Below are 25,183 nucleotides of genomic sequence, written 5' to 3' on the forward strand. Positions count from 1 at the left end.
TCGCAAGTTACGTTTGTAAATTTCACTGAAATTTGGGTCAGATGTAGAAGAGCTTTTCTCTCAATCTACTTGGAGTTATTGGATGATCCACCTATCAAATCGAAGGTCTACGAGCCTAGTTTCCAGAACATTTAACCGTTTGTCAATACGGTGTTGGAATAGAGAGAAATTTACATTTCCGTCCAGGGGCGCAAACTGCCATAGGACAGACACTTTGGTCGGTGGCTTAACTTAAGCCAAGTAGATATAGGACCCCTTAAACGATTTTCTCCTCATTTATTCCCCTTCAAAGACCTAGAAAATCCTAGGTTACTCTCTTAAACATTCCTCCATCAATCACAACCCAATCCAAGAGTTAATTACACAACTCGAACGTAAGGAACAACATGGCAATCATAAAATCATCGATTTCTCGTTGTTTCGCTTTTCGAAAGAAAGCTTCGTCTTGAAGTAACTTGAATTGCAGAGTATCCTTCATCTTTTGAGGTATGATTTAACCTTCTCTTCATCTCTTTGAGCTTTACAGGTAATTAAACCTAGAAATTTGGTGGAAAACCCTATAAAATAAGCTTTTCCAATTCTTGTGAACTCTTATGGATTTAGCTTGATTGTTGGGCTATTTTATATAGTTTTAACGTGTTGTTTGGAGTTATGGTGGTATGGATAGGATCGTACTGATGAGGGGGAGTAGGAAAGTAGAATTTTGTAGCGTTTTGCGGGGAAATTCGGCTACAAAAGAGCCTACGAACTTATGCTCGCGAGTTGCTCGCTTAAATGTCTAAGTGAAGATTTTCATGAGCTATGAGTTTGATTTTGATCTTGAATAGTTCATTTTGTGTAGGAAGTCATTCATAAGGTATTCAAGGACCCGGAAGACGCGTATAACTCTATCAACGAGTTATGTAGGGTCCTTCTCTATATCTTTCGGCATGACTAGAACTCGAATGAACGTTTACTGAATTGTTTCATCAAATTCGAATTTATCCACTTCAAATTGATATATATGATTAAATCTGCCCTTTTCTCATGAATAACTCACATCGAAAAAGATTTAAGTATTATCATCTTCCCTTGTTCCTCGCTCAAAGAGAACTAGAATTCTTTTGTTCGTTCTTCCTCCGACGTTTATATTGATCATGGTTACTGCTAGCTTGAACATGATGTCTACTTCAAACAAATCCATACTACGTAACTTTCATGTTTCTTGTGTTGGTTGTCTCATAATTGAAAACTAAGAACGTAGCGACAATAACGATAGTCAGAGGGTAACGACGATAGGTCACTCCGACTCTTCTTATGATATGTCTTCTGAGGTCCGTCTTGCATTGCACTTATATATATGTATTTATTTTCATTATCGAGCCGCGCTATAGTCGGCCGGGTAGGCACTTATATGTGCATCTAGACATGTTTCTTCTTTACTGGGCTGTGTTATAGGCGGCTGGATAGGCACGTAGCTGTGTATCGCCACTGATCAGTTGAGCAGAGTTGATGTTATGATGATGAGCTCACCCTACAGAGGGATTTATTATTATTATATGATATGATATATACCTCCACGGTGAGGAATGATTTTACGAGCACGCATTTACATTTATGTTCTGGTTATGGTTGCCCTCAGTGGCCTTGAACAGAGTTTCAGGTTGTTTCTAAATCTCTTCTCATATCATTTATATTATTTGTGCTTGTGCTTACTGCCCTACATATTTAGTACATATTTCGCACTGTCGCCTTTTTGTGCGCTATGTTCATGCCCACGGGTATTGATAGACAGGCCGGCGCGCCTCTTCAGTAGGACCCGTGATCAGCGGTCGAGTGTCGCACTCCACTTCTTCGGAGTTGCTGGTTTGAGTCCATAGGTACTACTGCATGTGTATATATATAGTTTTGGGGTATGTCAGGGCCCTATCCCGACCTGTTGGTAGTGTGTTACTCTTTTAGAGGCTTACAGACCAGTTGTCAGTGTATATATGTTTTGCTTGGCCTTGTCGGCCCCCTGTATAGTTGGCATGACCGTGATATGGCCTTGTTGGCCTTAGCTATATATATATATATATATATATATATATAGGTTGTTGTTAGGTTCTTCTGCGTGCAGGTTGATACATTTGGTTCTTGTTAGTGTCATATAGTGGCCTTATCAGCCCATTATTCATATTACTTGTCACAGATGCCATGGTTGGTTCATTCGGGCCTTCGGGTGCCGAGTGCCGGCCACACCCCCAAGGTTGGGATGTGACATGGTGCCCCGCGAACAAGCATGTGGGTTCACCAAATAGTCCAGAAAGTAGCAAGCTCTCTTAATCCGCACACGTATCACGAACTTGCTCCTCAACGTTACCTAACAGACCATCAAAAACAACAATAGTATGCCTGAGTACTGGGTACTCAGTGAGTGTCTCGGGGACAATAGTTAATATAACAAAATAATATAATAAGGATCAGTAAAACGGTGTCAATAAAAGCAGTTTAATTTCAGAGATAGAATAAATCACCAACTTAGTTACATCATTAAGGAAACCCGTTAAAGAGGAAATAAATCAATTTCAACTCGTTATGTGATTTATCACATTTAAGTCTTTCAACCATGAATTCAGGCTCATCAACAAGCCACTCACAAGCAACCAAAGTATAACACATGCCGATACAGGCCCAAATCAACATAAAGAAGGGACGACTATTTAAGGTTCCCTAAACCGTATAGAAGCATCACATTGGGGTTATCAATCCCAATGGCTACCCTTCCTCCCGAATAGCTAGGCAGAGACCATACCGGGATTGCGAATCCTCGATGGCCACTCTTCCTTCCGAATGGCTAGGCTAACCCCACTAGGATCCATAGTGACTACCCTTTCACCCGAATAGCTAGGCAGAGATCACACCGGGATTGCGAATCCTCGATGACCACTCTTCCTTCAGAATGGCTAGGCTAACCCCACTAGGATTCGTAGTGACTACCCTTCCTCCCGAGTAGCTAGGCCAAACACAAACAACATAAATCATGGCAAAAGAGCCAAATCACCATCCTAGCATAAAAGCCGAATCACTCAAATCATGGCATGGAAGCCGAATCACAAGTCATATCTTGATAGTCACTTTATTCATTAAGAATTATGTTCATCCCATTATAGAGGTACATCAAGCCATTTCAGTTCTAGAAACGGGGTTCACTTCCTTAAACAAGTTTCAAGTCCAACACAAGCCATTATAGAGCATTCACATATGATAGTCAAGCTTTTCAATTATCAAGTTTAAACATCCCTTATGGAGTAATTCAAGTTCGAATACCAAAGCTTTATATCTCAATTTTTCAATCATCCTTTAGAGAGGAAAACAATCATGAACACGTATATATAATATAGTACAAACAACGTTTAATGTGGGCTTGTACCTCATGCATACAAACCACGACCAAAGAGTTCATAAAAACCGATCGAAAGAGTATGTTCAAAAGAGACATACAAATCACCTTCATAGTCAAAAAGGATTTTTAAAAGAGACATACCTCTAATCCCGCTATAAGCTAGAAATCGGATTCCTTCCAAGTTCAACAATCACACTACAATGGTTATTAATAACAAAGTTTAGAACTTTAACCAATTCTAGAGATTTCTACCCTTATTCGAAAAACTAGGATTTTTTAGCCTTAAAACTTGTTCTTGAATCTGTATGTGAATCATTAGTGAATTCTAATCTTGAAGCATGCTCTACACCAATCCAAAACTTATTACTAAACTCAGAAAATCAGAAGTCTTACCTCTTAGATGAACTCCATACGCCCTTATCTCCTTCTTCTTGAGTTTTCAAGAATCTAGGGTTTGGAGAGATGAACTAGTGTCAAGAAAAGGTAAATTTAGTGTAGAATCGATGTAGATAGAGTAAGAACTCACCTTAGAGGTTTGGGGAGGCCTTAGGGTTGATTTTGGGGAAGGGGCTGAAAGATGAGGATAGTGAAGTGCAAAAAGAGAAAGCACTGTCGGCATGCAGACCGATCAACGCCATCCTTTTCCATCCCCAGAGAGGGGTCAAACTGCCCGCGACGCGTGGCCATCGCGGGACCCCCTGCAGACCTGAGATTCAGAAAGGGTGTTTTGGTGCGCTTGGCACTACGCAGATCCATCGCACGTGCCCTCACGCACGCGACGCGTGGCCATCGCGTGGCCCGTGTCAGTTTCTATGCAGTGTTCGGTAAAATAGACATAACTTCTTGTACAGAGCTCCATTCGGCCTCCATAATATATCGTTGGAAAGGTATTTCAAAGACTTACAACTTTTATGGTTTGAGTTTTCCCAAATTTCCAATACAAATACCCGAAACCTGGCCGTAAGTACAGTCTATTTCAGACTTAGACAAATTTAGAAGGCCTTAAGAACTTTACTTTTCTATTTGACTTCAAAATGACTGTTTATCACCCGAATTCAATCCGAATGAATTCATATAGCTAAAGTACCATCTCAAGGGTACATTTTCCTCATGTTTTTTATACTGGGTGGCAACTGGGACGCATCCTCTAAAGTTAATACTAACGTACCTTGTCACTTTAATATTAAACCAAGAAGATCGAAAGTATTCATTTTTCGTAAATTAAAAAGACTAAATATATTCAAGAGTAAACAGAAAGGGTTATTTTAAACTTGTCCTAAATATCACTTTTGTCAATTTTTTGTGCATAATGGATTGTGCATCGCAACGCAACAACATAATAATTGAAGAAAGTTCCGTCACCTAATTAAAAAAAGATTTGTGTTATGGATTGAACTATCTTTCATAATCTTCCTCTTCTTCTTCCTTTTTTTTTTTTTTTTTTTTTTTTAAGATAATAAACTACTTAAACTCGTTCATAAGCTACAAGTGATCAGCAAGGAGAAGAATTCATTTTTTTAGACACGATATCCCAGATTATCAAATTTTCTGCATGCTTATGACCTTTATTTGCTAGAAAATCTGCATATTGATTCGCTTCCCTCCAGATATGTATAAGAGAAGCCTTATTAGCTTTTGGCAAAAACTTACAGTCCTCAATAATGGCCCTAAGAAGGTGAGACCGAATATCCTGTGTTCTTTAGTAAGTTGCATGGCGAGTAAACAGTCTGCTTCCACCTTTATCTCTCCATATCCCCATCGTTTTTGCTAATTTTATGTTCTCCTCTCGTGTTTCTTGAAGCCAGTGCATTGCTTGCCGGTACAACAACAGTAAAGTCCTATGCTATGCATGTGAACTGTGAAGGACATTTTATTTTTCTTTTTAATTTCCAGGTTTTGTGAAAGTGCCATCTGCCGAATTAATTAGGTAATCATTCACCAACACTAAGGAAGTCCATTTTGTGTTAAATGAAATTCAACAATCAATTCATGCACATAAAAAAACATTTTCAACAATGCTCACTATAATTTTTCACAGAAGAGATTCAGCTGATAGTCAAATTTCCCTCGTTACTGTCCTAAATCATAAGATTGTCACCAGATTACTAAAATCTTATCCATGCCATAACAGAACAGTATCAACAAAAACCTCTGTAAAACCAAACACAATATTAATTTAATCCCAAATTAAATATTAACATATTTCAACCTTATCCCGCGTACCAAACACGACCCCTTATAAGTTATTTCAGGTAGAAAACAGCCCCTTCGATTCTCCGAAAGTAATAAAATTACCACTCCCTGTGCAGATAGCTATATACATACTCCTTCCGTCCAATTTATGTGGTAACTTTTACTTTTCGAGAGTTAATTTTACAAAACTTTGAACCTAAATTGGATTATATTTAAATTTGAAAAATACATCAAAAGTACTATAAGTTGATGACTTTTTTCATATCAATTTGGTGGAAAAAATACATCTTGAAATATTAATCAAAGTTCATACAGTTCGAATGTCGGAAAGCGAAAAGTATCATATAAATTAGAATAGAAGAATGGAGTATATCAAATTGCCCTTAAATCTGTCCTAAATCACAAGATTGCCACCAGAGTCCTCCATTAACTAGCACTAGCATAACAGAACACACGCTTATGAGCACAAACCTCTGTAAAATGATATCAATGCCCCTTTTCGTCTTTTCTTAAAAACTCCAATCCAATCCGAACTTATTTGAATTAAATTTAGATTGTAATTTCTTCAATCCGAAAATCAAAATTTTATTATCCAATCCAACTTTGTCCTAAACCACTCCATTTAACTGCCATAGCAGCACAGAAGCAACAAGCACAACCTCTGTAAAATGAATAACCAAATCATTTCCTCATACGGAATAATAATCTTATCTATGCCCCTTTTCGTCATTTCACTCCGAACATGCAACAGCCCACCAGTCAACCCACAAACACTCCAAACCGATCAACTAACAGTACTAATCAACGGCTACTCCGAACACCGTATCCCACTCCTCCAATCAATCGCCGCCACGTATGCCGCCGCATCCTCCGTCGCCGCCGTCGTCATCCTCTGGTCAAACCCTACAACTCCGCCGCAAATCCTCTCAGATCTAACGAAATCCCTTGCCACGTCATCAACTCCGATCTCTATACTCCGTCAACGTTCGTCAAGCCTTAACCTCCGTTTCTACCCACACAAATCGATCACTACACGTGCGGTGCTTATTTGTGATGACGATATCGAACCCGACCCGGATTCGATTGATTTTGCGTTTAATGTGTGGAGATCCGACCCGGATAGGTTAGTCGGGTTCTTTGTGAGGTCACACAGCTATGATTTGAGTCAGAAATCGTGGATTTACACAATGGAGAACAACAAGTATTCGATCGCGTTGACGAAATTCATGATCCTGAACTTAAGGTACTGTTTGCAATAAATTTTGAAGTAATGGAAATTGACTGCAATCACAAATACAGGAGATGTATACAGTTTTGAAAATTATTATGCCACGTAGCTCAATATACAATATTTTACAGGAGAAAGAATTATAATAATGTATCAATCTTGTATAAAGTGTTTAAAAGGTGTTTATACACAAATATATCGGTTAACAAATTCAAAGTATGGGCTACGTGGCGTAATTATTTTTAAACATTGACATAGAGTGGAATTTTCGAATAAAATATGATGAAACAGAGATTTTATTGATAATTATTTGTGAGTACAACTTTGTTTATACCTTCATTCTTCTCTCTAAATTTTATCCATGATACATTATATATAATGCTTTCCCCGCGGTATAACGTTGTATAATACTGTATATTGGGCTACGTGGCATAATAATTTTTAAAAGTGGCATGTTTTGGAAAATTTCCCTATCCTTTGATTCTCTCTCTAAATTTTAACCGTGATTTGAGGGCCGGATGATTTTCTTCTCTCTAAATTCTATCTGTAATTTGAGGGATGGATGATTTGGACCCCCTTGTGATGTATTTCATCGCTAGGAACGTCGGACAATGGCTTTGAGATTGGCAGTATTTGATGACTTGATATCCCATGAGTTTATGGGATTTCCGAGTTATGTCTTGAATATATACCAAAGTTCTATTAGAGAGAGATTTAGAAAGGGAGAGAAAAATCTGAACCTAGAGTTTGAAGATGGACTAACTTTTAGATATCTTTTCTTAACAAAATTTGGATGATCTTGAAATTACAGTACCTTCACGAATACACATGCAATAAAGAATACGAAAAGCTGAGGGCAAAAGTGGAAGAAAAGAACAACTGCGAGGATATTTTAATGAACTTTGTGGTGGCGGAGGAGGTGAAAAAGGGTCCGATTTTGGTGGGTGCAAAGAGGGTGAGGGACTGGGGGGATGCGAGGAACGAAGGCGGGGAAATGGAGAAGATGAAGGAAAGGGAAGTGGGTTTGAGTAGTAGAAAAAGGGAACATAGGAAGAGAAGAGGAGAATGCATTGCTGAGTTTCATAGGTTATTGGGGAAGATGCCATTGAGGTATAGTTATGGGAAAGTGGTGGACTCCATTGGAGAACAAGGTCTCTGTGAGAAAGGTGGCAAGTTGGTATATTGTGATAGGCAGATTTTCAGATGAAATGAAGGAATTTCCAATTTTCATTTCATTTTGTCAAATTTATTTTCTTTTCTATTTTTTCAATAATGTAGAAGTCAACAAAGATTTAGCAACTGCCTGTTTGCTGTGAAGCTTATTGAACAAGACGACATACAGTTTTTTCTAAGGAAATTATTGAAGAATGCAGATACCTACTACAGAGTGACTATTACCCACTTTTGGAGAGAGGCAATCAGTGCACAAATTGGTTGGCAAATGAAGGTCACGGACATGTCGAAGATTTTATGGCTTGGAAGAATGCAATCAAGGAAATAGAGTTTTGCTCCTTGCAGATTTAAGTTGTGTAGCGTATGAACGAGCTTAGATCACTTTAGTACTTTACAATACCTCCGCGAATAGTCATGCAACAAAGAATACGCTGATTTGAGGGCAAAAGTGAAAGAAATGAACAACTGCGAGGACATACTGATGAACTTTGTAGTAGCAGAGGAGGTGAAAAAGGGTCCGATTTTGGTGGATGCGAAAATGGTGAGGGTTTGGGGAGATGCAAGGAACGAAGGCGGGGAAATGGAGAAGATGAAGGAGAGGGAAGCGGGTTTGAACAGTAGAAAAAGAGAGCAGAGAATGTATTATTGAGTTTCATGGTTTATTGGGGAAGATGCCATTGAGGTATAGCTATGGGAGAGTGATGGATTCCATTGGAGAACAAGGTCTTTGTGAGAAAGGTGGCAAGTTGGTGTATTGTAATAAGCAGATTTTTAGATGATAATGAAGGAACTTCGCAATTTTCATTTTGTCAAATTTTCTTTCATTTTGTATTTCTTTTTCAATAATGTAAAACTTGAAAAATACGTTGTACAGTTGCTGATTGTTCAAAGCATGACTTCTTCTTGAATGAGATCAAATTCTATTGTAGCATATTTTGAAAATAAAATTTCGAGATACATAAGATATGTTAGAAACTTTAAATATTCTAAAATTTTGCATTTTAGAGATACTTGTGAGGAAATGATTTATTATGTCCACTTAAAATTTGAATTAAAAAATGATATTTTATTTCCAAATTTTCTGTGTTATTTCATAATGCCTTATCATGGTTTAATAGTATTTTGTCATGATATTTTTATCTTTTTAACGCTTGTCCTTGCTTGAGAGCTATCGAAATGCAAAATGCTCTCTACCTCCCAAAGTGAGGTAGTCTGTTCAATGACACTCTACTCCTTCCATGCACCCCACTTTGCGGGATTACACTAGATATGTTGTTATTAATTTTCCATGAAAAAACTTACATAACGAAAATAAAATTTGTCATGTACTTTTGGGTTAACTTGTGCACTTCCTCAGAATTTTAGGGTATTGGAGTAACTTGTGCACTTCCTCAGAATTTTAGGGTATTGGATTCCCATTTGAAAGAGAGCAATGTGTTCCAAAAAGTTCAATTTTTTATCAGAAACGTGACATATCATAAACAATGCTTTACTCTCTTTTGCAATTTGCTTTCACTGCTACTACAGTAAATGTATTTGTGGACTGATAGTTCAGTTTAAGCAAGAAATACACCGTAAAGCGTCAAAATCTGAAGAGAAAGGACATTATATGGGGGATTAGGGGAAACAGTAACGGGCTGAGGATCTGGTTACCTATGAGTGTAATTGGCACGATCTCTACTAAAGCACTGAACAAAATTATCCAGGCATGTCCAGTGGCAGTCTGGCAGACCAGGATTTCTATGACGGGAATTCAAAATATAATATAAAAAAGTAAATACACGAAGAAGCGAAGGAATTCAACATCTACTATATATGCATAACAAATAATTTAACCTTGTATATACGGTATAATTTTCCAGCGGAGAGGATTCAGATGAAACTCCTTGCACCCCCTAGCTCCGCCTGTGGGTATGTCCCGTCCTTCAATTGCACATTATTGTGTAGTTTGAGCACAAGCACAAAATACGCTACTGCTTTTGCAATTACTATCTACATAAGATGATATGAAGCTTACATAAGATAAGAAAAGGAAAAAGTGTAGCATTACTGCAGCATAGCAGAAGCAGTAGATCAATAGAAATGTGCACTACAAACTGAACATCTTGGTGGATTGGGGTGGAGGAGTAGGGGAGGCTTCTTTGTACTTTTATTAGCTAACTTACTCATCAACTACATCAAGGGTTGGACTTGTTCTCTTCCTGTTGTGCATAGAAGGATTCATAAGTTGCCACTCTAGTTTTTGATTCAGGTAGCTCCATTTCTTCACTGAACCCCGTTGTCATTTTCAAGAAGTCTCCCTTGTGCAACACTTTCCATTCCTACAAAGCATTTCCATAAGCCAACAGAAAAATAAGGAAATGCTTCTACAATACATTAGTTAAGAATAAAGAAGCAACTCCGACTTGATGGAAACTACTTTTAGCAGAAGTCAGTGGCGCAACCAGAAGTTTTTATACAAGGGAATTCAAGAAAATACTAGAATGTCATAGTTGGGATTTGAACTTGTGATTAAAGCAATTTAGGACATTTTTACCACCTTTCACTTACGTCAAGAGATTCAACAGTTTATATAAAATAAAATAAATTGTTTTTGCCCCATCTGCACGGTATAATTTTCCAACAAAGGAGATTCAATTGAACCCCCTTCCCTTCACCTAGCTCCACCCCAGGTGGAAGTGCTCTTGCTTATAAATAGCAAGCAAGCTCCCTCCACTTCTAACCAGGACTATCGAAAAAATCGCCAAAGCTTTCTTCTCTCTCTCGTTTATTTGCTTTCCTTTTTTTATGAGACACTTATCAGATTTTATTTCAATCGCAGAGATAACTGCCACACAAAATATTAAGCAAAAATAACGAAATTATAAAATGGGACTGCATCCACATAATTTGTTACGAGATTTGGGATTTGGGCCCCTAATATTGTTTAAGCTCCCAATCATTCCATTTACTAAAGTACAAACAACAACAACAACTACCCTTCAATCCCAAGCAAGTTGAGATTGGCTATATGAATCCTCAGTTTCCATTAACTTAAGTCGAAAAATAAAAATAAAAGATCCCTCATTCAAGCTCTGGCATACTCTAAAACAACACCAACAACAACAACAACGCAGTTGCTCCATATTATGAATATTTCCAAGTTCAAATGAAAGCTCTGTTTATATTGAAACTTTGTGGAAAATAACTAACAGAGTGTTCTTGGAACTAAAAGATGCTCAAACTTTGGCACTTGGGACAAAAGAAATCCGGAAGCACCACAAGGAAAACATGAGGTGATGCTAGAACAATTGTTGTTTATCCAGCAAGGGTTAAGCAAACTTGCTTTTTCTAGAATTTTAGGGTGCAGATAATCTAAAGAAGAATAATAAAGACTATACATCAATGGTATTAAAAAGTTTATCCCTATTAAACCAAAAGAAATGGATTTAATTGTTATATATGTTGCTTGGACTCTTCAAAATTGTCAACAGGTGCATGTCGGATTCTCCAAAAGTACCAATAGACTCCAATGTCTTTGGAGTTCAATGGAAATACTTTTCACAGGCTTGTTGTTCAGTCTTTAGATTTTTATAGACACTTTAGATTTTAATATACCGAAAAATATAAAAGCACAGAATTTGCTCAACATTGTCTCTTGAACAGCACTGTGTAGCATCTTTTTCCTTAGTTTCCTTCATAAAGATTCCTTCTTGGTCGATCCAATACATCAAAGCTTCAGCACTCAACATTATGAGGAAGAAAGTTTATTTTTGATGAAATGAAAAACAAGAGAGAGGAACTTTTACCAAAATGGCTCAAAGGTCTTAAAGAAGAGATGCACGTTGATAAAAGACCTGACAAGTCCCAAATATTATACGATCACATTTTAGGCTCTTTTTTCTACAATAAACAAAGACTTTATAGGTTGGTAAGCTATGGTGCAGCCACAACAGAACTCTCTTGAAACCACTTGGGGGAGGAACAGTAAGCGGACAACATTCCTGTATATATCAAGCTTGCATGTCTGTTTGAATTCATACATGGATCTAACACAATTTGTTTCTAGAGCTCAGACTATCCTCTTATACACAGATGCAGAAACATGTTAAGGTCCTTCTCTACTAACAGGCAGAGATATGTTGGTTATATGCTTGTAGATTTTTTACCAAAGCCCACCACCTAATTGGGCTTAAGATCAGGCAACCAAAAGTAGATATAACACTACATAATACATTTTCTAAATGCAAACTTCCAATCAACATGAAAAGAAAGGATCAGGAGTTGAGAAAAAGTATATCCCCTCTTTGTATCTTAGCCCAACAAGCAATGAAGAGAAGGCAGAAATATAAGATCTCAAATGTACCTCAAAGTCCCATTCCCCGTATAAATCTGGATCCGTCTTGTCAACCCAAACATATGTTTCAGCCTGCAATGTCTTGGAACTGTCCTGCAAAGTGAATACAATTGCAAAGTTAAAACTGAACTAAACTTTCGTACTAAATTCATGCCAAAACCAAACAACTAGACCAGTTCTTAACAAACCACTGTAGATCTTAATAAAGGTGAGGGTGAGAAAGAAAGCAAACATAGCTTCATCATTTCACAGAAACTCGTGTTAACTCTAAAATTCTTGAATAGAACTTAAAAAGCTAAAGGCAAATAATACTAGATTAGTGATAAGAGGCTTTTCCACGAAGTTATAGTCCTTCATAGTCGCCATTAGAGAAAGGCCCAGAAAACCCAATGGCCAATGCCAGATGAAGGAATTAGATTTTGGTCACCCATGCGGCAAACCGGATCCATATTAGTAATAAGTAAATATATTCAATTTAAAAGAATGATACAATGGTTAGGACTCCTCCTAAACTGTTGCCTCGTATCAGTTAAATAAAAGGAGTCTTTGTGAAGAACTCCCATTTTTCACTCCTACAACAGAAAAGAAACTTCTTCTTCTCTCACCAATTCCTGTAAAGTTCCAGTGAAGATTTATTCTCCGAAAAGCGCTGGAACAACCTCTATAACAAGGTACGATTCATAGACTATGATCTTTCAGAGTAATTCGTGTTTATATACATGTGATTGCACTAATTGACTAGTTTAACCATTTCGATGATCCTTCATGTGTTTGATTTAATTATTCATTGGTATTAGAGCCCTGCTATTTGTTTTCTAGTCTCGACCTGCATTACATTAAAAAAAAAACAATTCGTTGAAAGATTCCCAGTTTACTTGTTCTCTATGATTTTTTTTTTCTTTGGTGTAATAATTTGAGAAGAACTAACGTCAAAAGTTTTGCAGTGGGGGGGGGGGGGGGGGGGGGTTGGGGGGGAAGAGTAGCTCTATGTCAAATCATGGCCCCACATGAATAGTCAAAGAAGAAAACAGTACTTTTTCATATGTCTTTTTTATTGGTTGCAGCGAATCATGTACATATTCTTTTTACTTGGTCCCACTTGAAAAGAGAAGGCTCCTTGTAAATTTTTCTTTTTTCATAATGCAAATGGTAGAGGACATTAGTACACTCCTCTCAAACCATGTGATGTAGTCATACATCCTTTGAATAAATGTAAGTGTCTATCCCTGAAGATAGCTTATGCAGTGTATAGTGCCTTTTATTTAGTAAAAAAGAAACTGCAGTATATAACCTTTGACATTTTTTGTCTCAAACCTAAGAGATTTTTGACGCTTTGTGTTTTGGTAAACTCAAAAGCAGCCCTTAACTTCATAATGGAATTTGTTGATTTCTTAATTGTTTCAGCCATGTTAATATATAAAACTTTGCTGTCACCATTTTTTGGTATATGCATGTGTGCATATATATATAAAAATACATACATGTATATTTTATGGTGTAGTCCTAATTTTATGTAATTTTTTGAGAAGGTAACAACTAGTCCCAATTTTATGTATGTTTAACAGAAAATCATGGTGATGATAAGGACACTCACCTGGGTTTCCAAAAGCACCAAAGAAGAAGGGTGAAAGCTATGATTGATAATTTACCGCTGGAATCCAATGCACAAGATGATGATCTTTCATGCTTTGTAAAAAACATTACAAGAATTAATAAAGTTAATTCAAGAAGTCGTTTGGGTTGGTGGTTTATTAAGGGATGAAGAAAAATATAGGGCTCCGCGGTCTGCATTACCAAATGATTTTTATAGGAATTACTTGATAAATCCCGGCATAATTAGATCACAAAATGTTGGGAATCTTATAGGACGTTAATCCAAGACCTTGTGTATAATTACATCGACTTGAAGGTTCACAAGAATGTGTGTCGTTCTCTTGGACTGCCTATAAGAAACAACAATGAGTCGAATTTAGTTAAACCGATAGTTCTGAGAGAGAAATTATCATTGCCTAAAGACTTGCATCTAGATTCTATTTCATCTATTCCAGTTCACGTGCGACAATATGCATTTATTTTGTATAATGATTGTCTATACGTGACATGACTTGTTTAAATTTTTAATTTAATTCTTTAAGTTGTTATTGTTATTGAACGTTTCTATATTTGTTATAACATTTATGCTAATTTAATATTGAATTTATGGTATTTAAGATGATTGATTTACAACATAATAGAATTCAAATGATAACTGGGAACTGAGCGAATTTTCGAATATGAAGTGAAATAAGTACTAACACAGTTAATTATTTTAAGAATTATTATGTATACGGATTTAGGCTATAATAATGTACGTAGTTGTCTCACGATAGTTTATACTTGTTTAAATCAGTATGTCAACTGCTGCAAAGAACATTGACATTGGGCTTAAGAAGGGTGATAAGTTAAACGACAACAATTATGAAATATGGAGCATGAAAATGCAATATGTCCTGGAAGAGCAGGATGCTCTTAATGCGTCAATGACCCCGCCTGAAAGTGTCGATACACCCTAACATGCAGGAGATCTTGAGGCATATCAAGCTTGGAAAAAGAAGAACTCTTTTGCTCGCATAACATTGCTGAGCAGTATGGATGATGCCATTACGAGAGACTCTCGAGCATATGACGGCGCTACGGACATAGTCCGCGTTGAAAGAAATGTTTGGTCATACCCCTGTTGCTAAATTAAGGGCTCTTACTATCAAGTTTGATACTTACAGGAAACACCCTGACCACAGTATGCATAAGCATCTTCGTCATAGGTCGAATGAGCTAAAAGATGTTGGTCAAAAGTTGACGATGAGCAACAAGTCCAAGTTGTGATTCACAAGAATCTTCACTGGAACTTTACAGGAATTGGTGAGAGAAGAAAACTCTACACGAATCATAGTTTTCTCATAATATCAACATCCAAACTGCCAGCAACGTCCTGAGCATAGTCATATGTTAATTCTCTCATTATATCAACATCCATCCAGCTCAGCAACCTTACGCAAGCAAGAGAATTTTTCTTTTTTCAAACTTGATATGTCTCAAGATCTCTCACATGTTGGGGTCTATCACCACTTTCAGGCGGGTCATTGACACATTAAGAGCCTAAAGAGCGTCCTGCTCATTCAAGATATACTGAATTTTCATGCTCCATATTTCATAATTATCGTGGTTTAGCTTATCACCCTTACTAAGCTCAGCGATAATGTTCTTTGAAGTAATTGACATACTGATTTAAGCAAGTACAAACTATCGTGAGACAACTATGTACATTATTGTAGCCAAAATTCAGATACATAATAACCCTTAAAATAATTAACTATGTTAATACTCCCTCCGTTCAATTTATGTGAACTTATTTCCTTTTTAGTCCGTGTAAAAAAGAATGACCTCTTTCCATAATTGGAAACAATTTACCTTTATGCAATGATTTATAGCCACACAAGATATATGTGCCTCATTTTACACCACAAGTTCAAAAGTCTTGTCTTTTTCCTTAAACTCCGTGTCCAGTCAAATAGGTTCACATAAATTGAAAAGGAAGGAGTAGTTATTTCACATCAAAATCAAAAGTTCACTAAGTTCCCAATCATCATCTAAATTCTAATATGTGGGAAATCTAACATAATCAATCATCTAAGGAACACTTATCTTAAATCACATAAATTCAAGATTAAATAAGTATAGATTCTAGAACAAATATAGAAAAGTTCAATAACAATAATAACCTAACGAATTGAATTATAAATTCATGCAAGTAACATATAAAAAATCACTATACAAAATACATACACATTATCACATTAATTGTCGCCTATGAACTGGAATAGATGAAATAAAATCTAGAGACATCCCTTTAGGCAATAATAATTTTGCTTTGGGAACTATTGGTTTAACTAAATTTGACCTATGGTTGTTTCTTATTGGCAGTCCAAGAGAACAAAACACAATCTTCTAAACCTTCAAGTTGATGTACTTATACACAAGCTCTTGAACTGACGTCCTATAAGATCCCAACATTTTGTGATCTAATTACACTACGATTTATCAAGCAATTAATTATGAAAATCATTTGGTAATGCAGACCGCAAAGCCCTATATTTTTCTTCATACCTCAATAAACCACCAATCCAAACAACTTCTCTAATTTACTTATTAATTCTTGTAATATGTTTTACAAGGCATGAAAGCTCATCATCTTGTGCATTGGATTCTAACGGTAGATTGACCAAATAATCAATCATAGCTTTTACCCTTCTTCTTTGGTGCTTTGTGAAAACTCGTTTGAGTGTCTTTATCATCACCATGATTTTCTCTTAAATATGCATGAAATTAGGACTACACGATAAAAATATACAGGTATGTATATGTATTTTTATATATATGCACACACATGCATATATCAAGAAATGGTGACAGTAATGTGGCTTAAACAATTATGAAACCAACAAATTCCATGTATGAAGTTAAGAGCTACAGTTTCAGCTTTTCATTTTACCAAAACACTAAGTGTCAAAAAAATCTCTCACGTTTGACACAAGAAATGTCAAAGGTTATATATTGCAGTTTCTGTTTTATTAAAGAAAAGGTTTCAAAGGCTATATACTGCAGAAGCTATTCTGAAAGGATGGACATTTGCATTTATTCCAAGAACTTATTCAAAGGATGTATCACAAATGACTTAATCACATGGATTGAGAGGAGTGTACTAATGTCCTCTACAATTTGCATTATGAAAAATGAAAAATTCACAAGGAGCCTTCTCTATGAAGGTGGGACCAAGTAAAAAGAAATATCAAAAAATATGTACATGATTTGCTGTGACCAATAAAGAAGACATATGAAAAAGTACCCTTTTCTTCTTTGACTACTCACGTGGGGCCATGATTTGACATAGAATTACTCTTTTTTTCAAGAAAAAAAAAACAAGGCTTGCAAAAGACTTTTGGGCGTTAATTTCACACTTAATAAGTTCTTTTCTCAATAATTATTACATTGAGAAAATGTTTTCTTATGTAACACAGGTCGAGATTAAAAAACAAATAGCAGAATCCTTTTAAACCAAAGTCTAATCCCTAGTTTAATTGTGAGAAAGGGGAGCATATGATATTTAAGAGTTCTGTCTCTAGTGTATATGTTAGTTGTACTCAGTATGTGTATTCTTATAGGAAGTAAGGAAACTATTAGGGTTAAAGAAGTTAATAAAATTACTGTGTTTTCCCTAATGTCCTTTTACAGAACCCCTTATGGGTGCAAACTAGAATCTTCATCCTAGAAAACCAAGAAACTTCGAAGGAAAGATGGCAACTACAGGTAGAATTACTAAGAAAGGGAGTTGAAGTTGGAAAATTCTAGTAATCTTAAGTTGTGTTAGAAATATCATAAGTTTCGGTTCCCCTTTTAGTAGCAATTACAACAACAACATACCCATGTGGGGTCTGGGGAAAGTAGAGTGTAAGTAGACCTTTTAGTAGCACTGCTGATACTAAATTATAAACCTATGAGGAAGCGAAGTATATAAAAGCTCTATAAGTAGCAACGCCCAAAGCATTATATAGGACATCGGGTATAAATGCAAGTAATCTAGCACGAGCAGAACTCACTACAGTACTTAACGAACACCACACTAACGAAACTTAATGATGTGCTATTCTCTTTAGTAAATTATTTTTTGCCTCAGTAAGTCAGCAGCAGTAATTTATCTCCTAGGAATAGTTCAGTCGATCCAATAGATAGGAATATTTAAACTCTCAAAAAGATCTGACTCATGCTCCATATCGTGCTTGAGCCGTATAATGAATATACATAAATGCATCAATTTTTAAGAACTTAAGTAAATCAATACCATCAGGGAAACATCAACAGTCGTCCTTTCATACTCAAAGTCCTCAAATGCATCCAGGATATTCAACTCAGGAACAGTGATATCCAAAAAAACCTGCAGTTAAAACAAGCGTATATAGAAGATCTGCAAGAGGGACAGGTCCAATTTTTTCATAAGGTCTCAATGATAAAGAACTGTATCAGTAGTTTGTTCTCACTTCTAGTAGTTAATTATAAAGTATATGTAATGCGCCTGGACCTAAATAATGGAAAGCCATCCTTCCTTTCACCATAGAAATCATTAGTTAGAGTCTAAGCTATTTTAAGACTGACTAAGAGCAAGAGCTCCGTGGTTATACATGCTTGTCGAAGAGGTGAATTGGCAAACTGGAGCAATTGTACTGCCACCAATTTCACTTTCTACAAGGAAGAAGATTATGAAGAAAGCTATGTGCCACAGATATATTACTGATCGTGCCGGCTCTCAGTATGCTCTTTGCTTTTTACCTCCTCCCCATGGAACTCAATTATAATCAGTTCTGTTAACCTCAACAAAAATTTACCAGAAACTCAATCATTAATAACTCACCAGTTTAGTCATGCCTGACAGGTAGAACGAAAAAGTCCTAGGAGAAGTAAACAAGTAAAAACAAGTAAAGTGAAAGAAATAGCCAAAATTATTAATCGTGGAAATATTAGTAAAAAGAAAAGATAACAGAAACAGTTTAGAATTAAAGTTTGCAGCGACGATGCTTGTAAATGGAAATGATTTTGGTGATAAATCATTAAGCATGTCTAAAACAGCTCGTAAGGATGACACGATAAAGAGCACAGGTGTTGTGAATGCTCTACAGTAACAAAGTGGGACGGTTCAAAAGACCTTCCTGTCAATGCAATAAAGAAAGATACATACACACAAAAGAAAAAAGGGGGCTCTACAACAAAGAAAATATTGAAAAGTTGAACAAACCTTCCCAGTAACTTTCTTGTTTTCTACTGGTAGAATGGCAGGATAAACACGCCCTTTGATGCTAAACCTATGGCTACACCAAAATAACAGACTCTGTGTTACCACTAACAAGATACTAGAAAAATATATCCCTCTTTCACTTAGAGAAACAATGAACACAACAAGTAAACACAACTTGGCATTCCATACAAGCATTTTTAAAATCTCGATTACTTGGATTTAAGGATTAGTCAACACGTAAACACAGCTTGTGAATGCATACAACCAAAACCAAAACAAATCCCATTATCAAGCATCTCTCAAATTTCCTGCTTAGTCGTATCAGTACACACATTAGATCCCTTATTTGGCAGAAATCAGTAACTTTGGCTCAAATTCTATATTTGTGTTAAGAAATTAATTTAACATGTACAAATACTCTATTTAGAACTCAGCCAGCAAAAAAAATTATGGTCTATAACACATAAACTAAAATTCGTTGCTCCACCTACTCCCCATGACCAATTAACCATAAGTTTGAGCAAAACAGGAAAGAGTAATAAGCAAGAGCCTGTTTGGATTGACTTATTTTGAGCCCGTTTGGATTGGCTTATAAGTTGGTTGGTCAAACCAGTGTTTGGCAAAAATAGAAAACGGCTTAAATTAAGTTAAAAAGTGCTTAAGTTAGCCAAAATCAAGAAGTTGCTCAACCTCAACTTTTTTTATTTTTTGACCAACAACTTTGCCCTTTTATCCCTTATATTTTCTATTAATTCCAATACTACCCTTACTTCTAAAAACCTTTAAGCACTTTTATCCAAACACGTAACTGCTTATTTATAAAATAACTTTCAGCACCTAAAAGTTTTAAGCTTAAGTGCTTTCAAGTCAAAATAGCTTTTAAGTACTTTTGTATCGTTTAGATGAGATAAAAAAGTGTTTTAAGCACTTATTTTTAAGCCAAAATTGCAAAAATAAGTTAGAATTATAAGCCATAAGCCAATCCAAGAATTAGATTCCATTTTTTTCTGCTAAAATTTTTGTAAGAAAGGCCATCATTCATTCCTCATCTTGTTCATACAAAAGGACCCACAACCAAAAAAAAAAAATGTAAAACAAGAGATCAATAACAGATTTTAATCAATTCATTGCAGAGAACAAGAGAGAAATTAAAAGAAAAAAGAGACTGACTAGTTATGGAGAATAGCAGGATTAGAAGGAGGGACACGTTTAAGGAGTGCACAAGCAATTTCGTCAGCTAATAGGCTTCCATACACGAACACATTCAAGGAAGACGCCATTATTACCAGTTTCCCAAGACAGTTGAAGATTTTTGGTACTAACTTATTCCAACTGTCACTATAGTGTCATAAATCGTGTCATGTCCCAAACATTTGGAGAAATAAGGCCGAATTTGACTCAAATGTCCCTATTTCAGTTGGTCTTTAATTTTTGTCCCTCAAATATGTGTTTTTTAATTTTTGTACACTTTTCGCGGGGCAATTCGCAGCCCTTATTTTGGGTTGGTCTTTAATTTTTGGCCATTAAATTAGTGGTCTTTAATTTTTGTCCTTTATTAAAACCCCTTAGTTTCAGGTTCGAACTTTCGCTCAGTCAAAAATAAAAAATAAAAAAATTGCAAGGCAAAATTTTGCTACCTTCAGGCAGAGTTTGAAACTCTCCCTTAAGGTAGAGTTTTGCCTTCAGGCATGCCAAGTTTTGCTTTCAAGCATGCCAAAACTCTCCTTTAAGACTGAAGGCAAAATTTTGCTTTAAGGCCTAACTTTGGCCCGAACTGGCTTAACTTTGCTACAAAACTCTAACTTGCAATTTTTTTTATTTTTTTTTGGTTGCTGAGTCAGGGTTCAAAACCTAAACCTCATGGTATTAGGCGAAAGGGTCAAAAAATTAAAGACCACCAACTTGAGGGACAAAGTTAACGACCAGTGCATTTGAAGAGCACTCCGCACAAAAACAAAAAAATGCTTTTTGCGTGGCATAATTTACATTTCGCTCAGCATAATTTACGCTTAGTTGCGGCATATGTATCATAACATCCACAAGTTACGCTGGACTAGCCAAAACTTCCAACACTCAACGTAATGTGAAAAAGGGCATAATTCTAGATTTCACTCAGCATAGTTTACATATAGCTTCGGCATATGTATCATAAAATCTGCACAAGTTATGGCTGAAAAGGCAAAACTTTCAACACTCAACATAATCTGAAAAATACTACTACATAACTTAATTGCTACAGAACTTGTGTCGAGCGACGCAAAAGTTCAGTTTCCGAAGATAAAAATACTATAGAAAGTATGCCGAGTGAAGCAAGTCTAGATATTTTCATTACACAAGCAGCAAGAACAAAAATTAAAAACCACAAATATGAGGGACAAAAATTAAACACATGTTTTGAAGGTAAATTTGTGCAAAATATTCTGAAATAAGGGCATATTTGGCCCAATTAAAACCCGTAGGAGCATGATTGGACCAAAGAGCACAAATATTATGAAATTTGCGTATTTGAAGGATATTTTTAGTTGTATTTTTATTAATCTTTTGATTTGAATTATCATGACACATTATTTGACATGTAAAATGATCATATTGGCCTTTCATTTGACTGATGGCGCATGACACTGATTTGGCGACGATATCCAATGAACCTTGGCTAAGAAAGTGCGAAAATTTAACTGAAGGTGACTAAAAAGTCTTGAAATTACCACAGGTGACATGTGGGGGCCATCCGAAATGAAAACCCAATTAAATTTGGGATTAAGAAGATTGGGGTCCAAAATGTATATTTTCAAATTTCTTGCTTAAAAAACCCCTATTTGGTGTATTTTGTAGTGAAATATTGTTGTTGGTGTTGGTGTTGTCCAATTATGGTATGGTTTAGGAAAAGAAAGGATTTTATCCAATAGGTGATGAACTTGGGGCAAAACAATTGTTGCACATACATTTGGTGTATTTTGTTTAACGTGTATGGTTGTGTGTTTGTAGTGAAGTAGATGATTTTGTTGTTGTCTTGGAAATAGATGCTTGTTGTTTTGGTTTGGTTAAGGGTTTAGGAAAAGTTTGGATAAAATCCTTATTTGGGAATTGTTGTTGTTGGGTGTTTGTAGTGAAATAGATGGTTTTTATGGTTTTTATGTTGTTCGGGTATGTTTGGTCTAGAAAAAAGATATCTTTTTCCAACATATGGTTTTTTTGTTGTTTGTCTCATATAAGATATCCAATTTAGAGTATTTTGTAGTGAAATGTTCTACATTGGTGTTGTAAGTAGACAATGGTTTAGGAAAAACTACAAATGAACTTTGGACATAGCTTCATTATTTATTTAGTTTAACTGTTTTGTAGAAGATATCCAAGTAGATTTAAAGTTGTTGCAACAAGTTATACACTTTTTGTTGCAATAAGTATAAAATCCGGGTTATTGGTTTGTACATAGATGGTTTTTAAAATTATTGTTAAGTTTCGGGGTTTAGGAAAAGATATCCAATGATTTTTTTGTTCTTGTCAACAAGTATCCAATTGTAGTTGTTGCCAATGAATTGTTGTAACAAATTCTTCAATTGTTGGACATAGATTAAGTTATTTATTTGGTTATCTTGTAAGATATCCTTAACCGGTTTATGTCCAACAAGTTATAGTTGTTGCAACAAGTACACTTTTTGAAGATATCATTTTGTAGTTGTTGCAACTACAAATATCCTTTGACATAACTACGTTTGTTATTCTGTTTGTAGAAGATATCCAACAACTTAATCACTGATTCAACAATTGAAGAATTTGTTGCAACAATTCATTCAGTTTCTGCAACAATCTATTCACTTGTTGCAAATAAATTCTTGATTGTTGGGAAATTACATTTTGTTGTATTTTTTGTTTGATCAAATGTTGCACTTCTTTTGTCATTTACTTTGAATGATGCACTAATCAATTTAAAAATTTTTTTTTCTCCTCTTTTGTGTGTAGATAAAATGTCTCCAGCCAAAAGAAAATTTGAGAAATCAATTGAGGGTCATAGAGATAATAAAAAGGCTAGAGAATTGTAATCATTTACATGCACTAACGATTTAGCAAAAATCGTTGTTGAATCGCAAATGTAGAGGAAAGAGGCAGTCAAATTGGCAATGGCGACCATCAATCCTGGGAAAAGAGGAAGTACGGAGCCAAGAAGAAGTAAATACAAATGAACAAAGTGAAGAACGACTAGAGGAAACTAAAGAAATTGATGATGGAAATGAATGAGATGGAATAGGCGAAGATGATGAACGAAGAACCGAAAAGGATAATGCTTGAAAATACTGATTCGGTCGACGATCATAGCTGAATTAAGAACAAAGAAGAAAAATAGTGTGAATGTCAATTTGATTGCAGAGTCTTCTAGTAGATTGGACATAGATTACAACAGACCTTTCATTGACGAGGTCGTCAAGGTTTTCAGTATTGACAAATACGTCGTGAGGATGCCGTTGAATGAAAATAATGATTTGACCATTGATCTTGTGGTCAAATCAAGCATGGGCAAGAGCTTTCATAAGTTTAGGGTAGTTCTTAAAAAGCGGTGGGTTGGAGGATTACTTTAGAAAAGTCAAGGGGTGTATTTGAATCTGCTGAAGAGACCGCATAGTGCGTAAATTTTAGTGGCATATGGGCTTATGAGCTGCAGGGGATTATTTCGGATGTAAAGGATGAGCTTTGGATTAATTAATGTGGCATGCCGGTTTGCTTTGTCATGAAAGAGTTTGCCATAGTTACTGACTGTCACGACCCAGCTAGGGGCCATGACGGGTACCCGAGGCTAACCACCGAGCACCACTCGTGTTACTACTCATCTTGCATTCATTTATTATTCTCTTACTTCTAGTCATAAGGAAACCCATTTACAATTTGAAACACATATACATTTATATACATAAACCCCCTCGGCTATCAAAATAGTATACATATACAATGAGGAAAATCATGAGACCATAACACCCACACATGCGTATCTACGAGCCTCTACTAGAGTACTAGACATGAGGACGGGACAGGACCCCGTCATACCCAAATATGTACAGAAAATAATATCTCAAAATAGCACCTCCGGAGTAATCGAGTGCTCTTATAAGCCTGCTAATAGCTCCTATGAACCTGGATTACCTCTCGTCTACCCGTGGAGGCATGAACACAGCGCATCCAAAGAAAGGACGTCGTGCGAAACATTATACCGAGTATACTAAGAGCACGAAAAGCGGCATAATAAAGAAATCATGAACATGAGGTAAAGATATAATCTTCTTAGCCTTTTAGATAAATGCATTTTATACATATCACATATATCATCGTCGTTAACTGCGTCCCGCTAACTATCGTACGCCGCCCACTAGTGGTGTCATGTCCCGCCTACAGGCACGGTAATCATACGCGGCCGCAACTTCATGGTGACATGTCCCGCCTTCTAGGCACGGTGGAATGCACGTAACGCCTTTGCGGTGACACGTCCGGCCATCTAGGCACGGTGGAATCGTATCATCGTATACATCTCATGTCATATCATAACCTTATCATTATCGTATATTTGTCATAGAACATGCATTAGAGCTTAAAGACAATCTATAACTATATCGGGGTGACATAAGGTCGAGAACCCTCGATTACATTATGGAGTGATCATATTCATCATATCTCACCTTGAAGGGACTAACATTGTAAGGTGAGTGTACACAATGAACAACATCAATGGATCACTAACTTCATGGACATCATATCTTGCTTTAGAATTCTTTAGATTTAAACTCATCGTCATCATTATCATGCTCATAACGTATCTCTTTTCCTTATCTTATATGAAGCTCTTTAAAATCATAGACTCATAATTCCTGATATGTAGGAAAGTCATGGAAATATAGGAGGATTCATGCCATAGGAGTCATGCCTTAGAAAGAAGGGACTAGCCTTATATACCTTGTATCTCTCCCACTCTATCATCGAATTGTGTGCCTCTCTAACTTGCGATTCTACCTTCAAGAGAATTCGTACTAAAATTAGATTAATCGGCAACGTTAGTATGTTCTAACTAAAGCTAATGAAAAT

At 36.1% G+C, this 25,183-nt stretch overlaps 2 protein-coding genes across 4 annotated transcripts; one reads left to right on the plus strand and one right to left on the minus strand.

Moving 5' to 3' along the window:
- Positions 1-5,837: 5,837 nt before the first annotated feature.
- Positions 5,838-8,905, plus strand: LOC132066427 (glycosyltransferase family protein 64 C3-like). The gene is made up of 3 exons (XM_059459743.1): positions 5,838-6,800; positions 6,917-7,001; positions 7,555-8,905. The coding sequence occupies exons 1-3, from the start codon at positions 6,226-6,228 to the stop codon at positions 7,990-7,992; spliced, it is 1,098 nt and encodes a 365-aa protein (XP_059315726.1). The 5' UTR covers positions 5,838-6,225; the 3' UTR covers positions 7,993-8,905.
- A 764-nt stretch (positions 8,906-9,669) lies between these two features.
- On the minus strand, positions 9,670-20,484 carry LOC132057467 (AIG2-like protein D). 3 transcript variants are annotated; one of them, XM_059450096.1, is made up of 6 exons: positions 20,288-20,483; positions 19,118-19,190; positions 18,170-18,262; positions 12,304-12,387; positions 10,124-10,279; positions 9,670-9,950 (listed from the first exon to the last, which is right to left on the minus strand). In XM_059450096.1, the coding sequence occupies exons 1-5, from the start codon at positions 20,395-20,397 to the stop codon at positions 10,136-10,138; spliced, it is 504 nt and encodes a 167-aa protein (XP_059306079.1). In that variant the 5' UTR covers positions 20,398-20,483; the 3' UTR covers positions 9,670-9,950; positions 10,124-10,135. The 3 variants fall into 3 exon arrangements, with proteins under 3 accessions (XP_059306079.1, XP_059306086.1, XP_059306070.1); XM_059450103.1 differs by lacking the exon at positions 9,670-9,950 and adding an exon at positions 9,983-10,007 and having other exon boundaries at positions 20,288-20,484; XM_059450087.1 differs by lacking the exon at positions 9,670-9,950 and having other exon boundaries at positions 10,060-10,279; positions 20,288-20,481.
- Between the last annotated feature and the right edge of the window lie 4,699 nt (positions 20,485-25,183).

Source organism: Lycium ferocissimum, chromosome 1, assembly GCF_029784015.1.
Source record: "Lycium ferocissimum isolate CSIRO_LF1 chromosome 1, AGI_CSIRO_Lferr_CH_V1, whole genome shotgun sequence".
Lineage (NCBI taxonomy): Eukaryota > Viridiplantae > Streptophyta > Magnoliopsida > Solanales > Solanaceae > Lycium > Lycium ferocissimum.

Excerpts from the sequence above, each read along its gene's own strand:
- LOC132057467 (XM_059450096.1), bottom strand. The coding sequence starts at position 20,397 with ATGGCGTCTTCCTTGAATGTGTTCGTGTATGGAAGCCTATTAGCTGAC. Across the intron at positions 18,263-19,117 it reads ACAAGAAAGTTACTGGGAAG|GTTTTTTTGGATATCACTGT; the intron begins GTTTGTTCAACT and ends TTTTAACTGCAG. Across the intron at positions 12,388-18,169 it reads CTGTTGATGTTTCCCTGATG|GACAGTTCCAAGACATTGCA; the intron begins GTATTGATTTAC and ends TTCACTTTGCAG.
- LOC132066427 (XM_059459743.1), top strand. The coding sequence starts at position 6,226 with ATGAATAACCAAATCATTTCCTCATACGGAATAATAATCTTATCTATG. Across the intron at positions 6,801-6,916 it reads TTCATGATCCTGAACTTAAG|GAGAAAGAATTATAATAATG; the intron begins GTACTGTTTGCA and ends AATATTTTACAG. Across the intron at positions 7,002-7,554 it reads TATCGGTTAACAAATTCAAA|ATATCTTTTCTTAACAAAAT; the intron begins GTATGGGCTACG and ends ACTAACTTTTAG.